This window comes from Triticum aestivum, chromosome 4A (genome assembly GCF_018294505.1).
Source record: "Triticum aestivum cultivar Chinese Spring chromosome 4A, IWGSC CS RefSeq v2.1, whole genome shotgun sequence".
Taxonomy (NCBI): Eukaryota; Viridiplantae; Streptophyta; class Magnoliopsida; order Poales; family Poaceae; genus Triticum; species Triticum aestivum.
In genome coordinates this window covers 3980444-3988702 of record NC_057803.1, presented here as the reverse complement: position 1 = coordinate 3988702, position 8259 = coordinate 3980444, and the positions used below count along the sequence as shown (strand labels likewise).

Here is an 8259-nt window from a genome sequence, read left to right as displayed (position 1 = left end):
TAAAATGAAATTTCATGTTTTTTTATAATTAAAAACTAGTTGAATCAATAGGAACAGCACCTGGTTTCATAAAAATGGAACCTACAACCATTGTTTAGTAAATTCAAGGTTTTTGTCTTTCATGTTTCTTTGGGAAACAGTTGAAACTGTACCATTGTTTAGTTTATACAAGGAAAACAGAAGAAACAGTAGAAACAGAAGAAACAGTGGAAAACAGCAGGGACAACAATCAGTGGAACAGCTTCGCGAAGCAGAATCAACGAAACGGTAGAAACAGTTCAAAACCAGGGAAACGCGTGCCTCGCGGCCCACAAAGCCCGCCAGTCAGCTGCTCCTGTACGAAGCCGCACCTAGTTGACGCAGAATGCGTCACATAGGAGTTCCCTCCCCATCAGGCGTTTATAGTCTCGATTCACGCGGGACAGAGCGCAGCCTCGCCGGAAGGCGATCCCCAGACTGAGCTGGCCCATGCACGTGGGAGGCCACAACTTCATTTTTCTGCTTTCCCACATTTTTTATTTTTGTGTTCTGCTTCATTTTTTATTTTATTTTATAATTTACAATAATAAGTATATATATCAAAAAATGTACATAAAAAATTTGAAATTTTTTAGTCAAGCATTTAAAATTTTAATGGGTACATAAAACATTTAAAATGTTAATTGAGTATTTGAAAATGTTAATCAAGCACTTTAAAATTTTAAATGAGTAAATAAAAATGTTTTCCATGTATATGAAAAAGGCATAGAGAAATTATACAATGTGTATGAAACAAATGTTGATAATATATGTTTTTAAATGTGTATTTAAATTTTGATCTTGTATTTAAATTTTCTTAATGTGTATAATCAAACTTTGATCATATGTTGACATTTTTTATGGCACTAAACTTTTTTTCAAACACAATATACATGTTTAATTTTTTTTAAATACGTAATTAACTTTTAATTCTTGTTGTGTCTACTTATTTGATTTACGGTGTACATTTTTATGTACAGGTTTAACAAGATCAACATTTTTCATATGAACAAAAGAAAAACAACGAAAACCAAAAAAGAAACAAAGGAAATAAACTAAAGAATTAAAATAAAAATGCTAGAGGAAACCATTGCAAAAAGCATGGAAAGCAGCGAAAACCGAAAAGAAACAAAGAAAACCGATGAATACAAGAAAGATAAAAAAACAAAGCACCAATGAAAACCAAGAAAGAAGCATAAATAAATCAAATGAAAAACAAATGAAAAATGATAAAGAAACTAAGAAAACTGGTGAAAAACAAGAAAAAAACAAAGAAAACCGACAAAGAAAGAAAGAAACCGAAAAAAGGAAAAAAAAACAAATAAACCCACATTCGAACCAGCAAAGTGATCATGAGCAAGCGAGCAATAAAAAAGGCAGAAATGGGACGGCCTTGTTGCTATGTGAAAAAGCTATTCCTTCGGGCAAGAGAAGCTGCCGACTCGCGTGAAACAAAAAATAGCTCTCGCTTTCGTCGTCGACGTTCTTCACCTCTGCTCGACCGCTACGGTAGAGGGTTAGGAGTGGGCTGTACCCCAGGCCAATTTTTTTTTCTGATAGGCGGTTAATTTTCCCCAAGCATGCAATGGAGAGAAATAGTAAGACTTGAGGGTCATTTGGTTTGTAGCCTAAGCTTGCCACGCCTAATCTTAATCGTGCCACAATAGTTTAGACATGTGTTTGGTTTATTGTCACATTTGTGGCTTGCCACATTTTTCTAGCCACTTGGTCCACATGTCATAGGCTTAACTTTTTGTCAAATCTTGTCACACTTATGATGTTCATTTTATGAGCCACATTTTTTGTGGCAGCCACATTTTGCCTAAGCTTAGTTGTGGCAAAGTTAGCCATGAACCAAACAGGCCCTTAGTCACGTGAATGCCTCGTTTCATGCAGATTCCTATGGCGTGGGCAGAGAGCAAGGCGCCGCATCGTTCAACCAGTAGACGCCGCTGCATGGTATCCATGAGTCTGTACGGACGCAGCTCCTCTGACGTACGGCGCACTCGCTGACGTGTGGACCCAGACCCACGCGTCAGTGGCCCAACGTCAGGTGGCCGTACGTCAGGGGATCCGGCTCCGAGTCTGTACGCCCCTGGTCTAGCGAAGGTGTGATCATGACTTTGCTTGGGACTCTAATTTCTGTCACGGTGTAGCAGCACTTTCCTTGTGCCGTCCGCATGCATGCTATGCAGGGAGCCGGCTCCTCTGACATGCAGGGGCCTAGTGCTTCCTTTATGCAAAGCAAGATCCCTATAAATACCCTCAAGCCTTCTTCTTATCGACACCAACAAGCAGTTCTCTCTTGCACACACATCAATCGATCACAAGTTCACCACACACACAGCCAGAGCTCCATCCATCACCTCGAGTCGTCAAGGGCCATGGCACAAGGGCAAGCAGCACGGGCCACGAGGGAGGCCGTGCCCACGGTGTCCCGTGTGGCCATCATCGGCAGCGGGATGAGCGGGCTCGCGGCCGCCAAACAGTTGGCGGCCTACGACCCCGTGGTGTTCGAGGCGACGCCGTCCGTGGGCGGGGTGTGGAAGCACTGCATGTACCGCACCACGCGGCTCCAGACGCCACGCGCGAACTACGAGTTTTCCGACTACTCATGGCGCAACCGAGACGACCCCGCGTTCCCGACCCACACCGAGGTCGTCGACTACCTCGAGGACTACGCCGACGAGTTCGATCTCTGGCGCTACATCTCGTTCGGGTCCAAGGTGGTGGACATCAAGTTCCTCGGCGGCGTCGAGGCCGGGTTCACCGAGCAGTGGAGCGGCACCAGCGAGGCTCCGCTCCGGGGCAAGCCCACGTGGGAGGTCGGCGTCGCCACCGGCGGCTCCGACACTGTTCAGGTACTACCATATATACTTTGTGTGCTTGCTTTGCAAGATTGCTTTTACATACTGTGCACCGTGTTGTCATAAATTCAATCGACCTCACGCGCATATTTTATGACGGGAATGTGCAGTATTACAAGTTCGAGTTCGTGGTGATGTGCACGGGGAAGTACGGCGACGTGCCGCGGATGCCGGTGTTCCCGCCGGGGAAGGGGCCGGAGGTGTTCAAGGGGACGGTGATGCACTCGCTGGACTACTGCAAGCTGAGCGAGGAGGAGACCGTTGAGCTGATGCGAGGCAAGAAGGTTGTGGTGGTTGGGTACAAGAAGAGCGCTATCGATCTAGCCAACGAATGTGCTCAGGCAAACCAAGGTGCGTAAAAGCACACTCCCATAGTTAGCTATAGCTTCTACTGTGTGTCCAAATTCTCCTAAGAGAAGTGCATTTTGTTATCCCTCAACTTATGAAAATTCTCTTAAGAGTAAATTTTGTCCCAATTCTCCTAATTAAGAGTAAACCAGGTCTTGGCCGAGGAATCTACTATTCGATATTAAGTGTTGGGGCAGGAAGGCTGCACTAAGATGTGGACAAAACTGTGCCACATCAAGTTAAAATCACGTTTGACCAAGGAAGGTCACTGTCAAAGACTTGAGAGTTGGGAGGTTGCACTAAAAAAATTCAGGGACAAAAACCACATTTCTTGATAAGTTGAGGGATGAAAATGCACTTTACTCATCTCCTAAAACATGGATCGGTCGATTAACTGATTGTGTTTGCTTTGCTTTTTTTTTGGTTGGGACCAAGACCAACTATACCTGTTCATGGACAACCCGGCCCGAACCTGAAGCCTGACATTCGGGCCGGGCTTAGGCTCCAGTTTCTCACTCGAAGCTTAGCCTGAAAAAAGCCTGAAATGACTATATATATTTTTTATTTGAAATATCGGTATAATAAATTAATAAAATATCCCAAATATGATTTATCTATACCAATATAAAAAGACCCACAGGGGTAGATCCAATTAATCTCGGCCATCAAATCATGTCAATCCAACGACCTAGACTGCTTCAATGTCGAGTGCTCAACACGTTTAGCGTGCAGTTAATTTCATGCCAAAATAATGCTAATCACATAATAACACGCAAATAATATTCTACTTAATATCCACATGCACTTAATATACTTTTAAATTAACGTGCATTGCACATACACAATGACTAGTTTAATTAAAAAATACCACTGTTCATGTGCTTCAGGCCGGGCCGGGCTCGGCCTTGGGATTTTTTTGTCGGGCTTTGCCAAGCCCGGCCCGAGGAATTATCAGGTTCAGGACCAACTTATAATTTAGGTACCTGAAAATAAAAGTCCATCGGTCACTTTCAACCAGAGCCGTTAGGTCTTCATCCAATAACAAAAAACAGATCACACATTGTTCATCTTCTACCTCACTCTCTTCTTCCTCGCGACGCTGTTCACCTGCCTCGCCCTAACCGTCGGCCTCCATCACCCGCGGCCGGCCAGCGCTACCGTGCACAGCCTCTCCGCCCCACCCTCTCCTCGACCTCCCCCCACCGCCGTTGTTGGCTGCCGCCCCAGCCATCCCTCTATGCCCCGCCGCAACAAGAACCCCGGCGATCCCTTGCACCCCCCCCCCCCCCCGGCCCCCCCCCCCCCCCCCCAACGATAGATAACGTGTCATGGCTTCCTCCCACCCCTAACGATAGATAGTGGGGTTGTCTTTTCCGGCGAGTTCTATGGCCACGTCTGCATGCGAGATAAAATTTCAGGTATCTGATAAATAGCAAAACCATGTTTTGTTTGTTTGAAAGGCGAGGACGGGCAGGCGTGCACGATGCTGGTGCGGACCCTGCATTGGATGGTGCCGTCATACTCCATCTGGGGCTTGCCATTCTTCCTGTTTTACTCGACACGTTTCTCTCAGTTCTTCTACGAGCGGCCCAACCAGGGCTTCTTCAGATCCCTCCTGTGCCGCCTCACGAGCCCACTGGTAAGTATGTGTACGTCATAATTCGCAGCCGTGAAGAACATTACTTATTGCAAAAACCATGCATGCACAACTTTGTCATGACAGCAGCAACCATGCATGCATGCATGCATGAATTTTGGTGGTGCAGAGGGCAGGTGTGTCGAAGTTCATCGAGTCGTACCTGTCGTGGAAGCTGCCGCTGGCCAAGTATGGTCTAACGCCGGACCACCGCTTCGTCGAGGACTATGCCAGCTGCCAACTGGCCTTCCTCCCGGAGGGCTTCTTCGACATGGCGGACCGCGGCCTGCTGCGCTTCAAGAGGGCCCCCGACGGCTGGTGGCTCTCGGAGAACGGCGTCGTCCTCAAGGACGGCACGGAGGTGGAGGCCGACCTCGTCTTCCTCGCCACCGGCTTCGAGGGCACGGACAAGCTCCGCGAGGTCCTCCCCAAGCCCTTCCGCGGCGTCCTCGTCAACAAGTCCTCCATGATACCGCTCTACCAGTACGTGTACAGTAGTATGTTTATCGTCGGCTCCACGTGCATGCATGTACCCAGTGGCTGATGACTGATGTGTCTGTGCAGCGGCACGATCCACCCGCTGATCCCGAACATGGCGTTCGTGGGGTTCGTGGAGAGCGCGTCGAACCTGCGCACATCCGAGCTGCGATGCCGATGGCTGGCGGGGCTGCTGGAGGGGCGGTTCGAGCTGCCGACGGTGAAGGCCATGATGGGGCACGTCGCCAGCGAGGCCGACGTCATGCGTCGCACCACGCGGTTCTATCGCCGCCACTGCATCTCCACCTACAGCATCCACGACAAGGACGGCATGAGCGCCGACCTAAGCTCGGCCACGCTCCGCAAGGCCAACTGGATCGCCGAGCTCTTGGCGCCAAACAACAAGCAGGACTACTAGGAACAGTAACTACATTTACTCGACCGCGTCAACAGACGAGCGGTCGAGTACGTACGTAATATTCCTGTACTCTACAGTGTTAATGTACTAGTACATTCACTCGACCGCAGCTAGCTAAACAATAATATCGCTAATAAGAATTTCTATAGACGTATGTAATATGCTGAACTACTGGGAAATACATTTTGGTTCCTGGTTGTATTTACGTGGGATTTTTTAAATAATTAAACAAAAAGGCAAAATCGTTCATAAGTATTTTTAGAATAAACTTGACTTACTTTTGCATGAGTATATAAATTTTGACGAACAAAAAACCAATGTTGACTTCGGAGCGAAAAAGACAATTTGTTTGCTATTATATGTCACTATTCACATTATTTTAACCAAAAAATTGTCTTCTTTGAAAAGAAGTCAAAGGGGAACTTTCTTTTTATGAAAGTTTTCTCACAAGTACAATGAAAGGTCAAGTTTATTTCAAAAATATTTTCAGAATTTTTTTACTTTTGTTGAATTACTAAAAAAAATCCATATAGGGTGTAGATGTTCCCATAGATCAAACGTCCGCGTCCCTGAACAACTGCACTTATTTTGACCTCCGTGTTGCGGGTGGGATGGGGGTTGTGGAGCCTGACCAGGAGAAATCCATGGCTGGCCGCCGCGGCACCCAAGGGCGCCATTCTTCCTCCTTGGAGGCGTTTTTCAGGTCAGCCTTCCTCCACCCACCATCATCTAGCCTCCCGGGTGAAAGCCCTAACCTTGGTGGGCGGCGATGACGCTCTCGGTGCCCTTCTCCTTGAAGGCGCCGCCTTTGGGAACTATTTGCTTGGTGAACGATGTTGGCGTGTGTTTGGTGGCAGCCTTGGTGTGTCCTCTTCATCCAAGTTTGATGATATCCCTCCTGTGCGGTCGGATCGTGGGAAATTCTGCTTGAGAGAAGCTTTGGCGACTCATCGGGTGTACGTGGATCCTCTCTATGTGTCCATCCTCCGGCCGCAACAACATTGTTGTTCTAGGTAGAACGTCTTCATCTTCCGACGGTCCGGCGCTTATCGATCCAGGCGAAGAGGTTGTGTCCTCCTTCGGAGATGGAATTGGATGGTTGTGTGTCCTCCTTCAGAGATGGAATTGGATGGTTGTGTCGTGCCGGGACCCGTAGTTGTTTGGTGATCACATTCCCTGTTGATGTCGGTCGTCCCTTCTCCTCCATGTCGGCATGGTCCTAGTTCCTTGGTGCTTCGTTCTCGGAGGAGGGCCTCGATGCCTTCAGCTACGTGCTTCTTTTATTTATCCTTCTAGTTTGTAGCGTTTGAGGCTCTGTTAGCTGCTTGCTTTCTAGCGCATACGTATCTTACCTTTTTTTTGTATTTCCTTCCTTAAGTTCTGTGTGATATGTAATCATGGCCGGTCGATGGCTATTTTAATTTAAAGTCGGGCTAGGCTCGAGCCCCATCTCTAAAAAACGTATGTAACATGCTTCATCGGTATTGTACCTTTGTGTAAGTCGTCATATTATGAGAAAAGCTTTTGTTCTGCTTTATAAATAAAGCTACTAGCAAGTTGTTGCGCAACGAGGTGCTACCTTCTACACGTGCGGTGGCCGGCTGGTGGTGCTACGGTCCACGTCTTGGCGGTGATTATTCAGATTCGGTCGGGCAGATGGTGGTGACTACAAACTGTATTGTAGTGATTTCCTACGGCCCCACGACGACATTGGTCATTAAGAGGTTTTCGGCAGGGTTCATCTCTCCTGATCCGGTGGTTGACTTCGGAGGTGAGATACAACTTATGGACGGCGGTTTGACAAAGAGGGGTGGTGTCGCATCGCAAGTAGCTGCTGGGATTGCAAAAAAACGACAACACACGATTGACCTCGATGGTGATGCTATCAAGCACCCGGTCTCGAGTTCCAGGATAAAAGCCTAGGTCAGACCCGAGTGGTTACACCTGACACTGGCGATGGTTGTCTTACTTCATTAGTCGTTATCTTGTTGAAGGCATTGCTCGGACAGATTATTGAGGGTGAAGACTTAGATTATGGCCTTGTGGTTGGATCCGGTGACGGCGGCACTTGAGTGTCGCTTCGTTCCTAAAAGTGTTGTTGTTGAAAAATCTCATCGTTCATGTGGTGTCATGAGATAGTTGGTGCGAATATGATTATTATTATAGTTTGCCGATCGCAGATCTGATAGTTTTGGGGAAAAAAATCTCGCCTACGCATAGCATTGGTCTTATATGACTTTGCGAGTTGTCGTATACATTTTCGCATTTGTGAGTGCGTGTTGGCTGTGTGTATCCTACCTATGCTGAGGCACAACGTGTGCTTATCGTATTATGTATCATCTTGATGTTTCATTTTAAACCAATAAAATCCACGCTTTGTCAAGAAAAATAGGCAAGATGGTGAACAATGATCAAGTACCAGGTCATGCACAACCATTATTTCGAGTCAAGTGTCGTGTGTGAACCAAGGAAGCGTTCGTTATGGTCGATCGATC

At 47.0% G+C, this 8259-nt stretch overlaps 1 protein-coding gene across 1 annotated transcript; it reads left to right on the top strand.

Annotated features, from left to right (window-relative positions):
• The first annotated feature begins 2402 nt into the window (after nt 1–2402).
• Nucleotides 2403–5764, top strand: LOC123081529 (probable flavin-containing monooxygenase 1). Its single transcript, XM_044504095.1, has 5 exons — nt 2403–2879; nt 2996–3236; nt 4694–4872; nt 5000–5352; nt 5434–5764. The coding sequence occupies exons 1-5, from the start codon at nt 2403–2405 to the stop codon at nt 5762–5764; spliced, it is 1581 nt and encodes a 526-aa protein (XP_044360030.1).
• The last annotated feature ends 2495 nt before the right edge of the window (nt 5765–8259 follow it).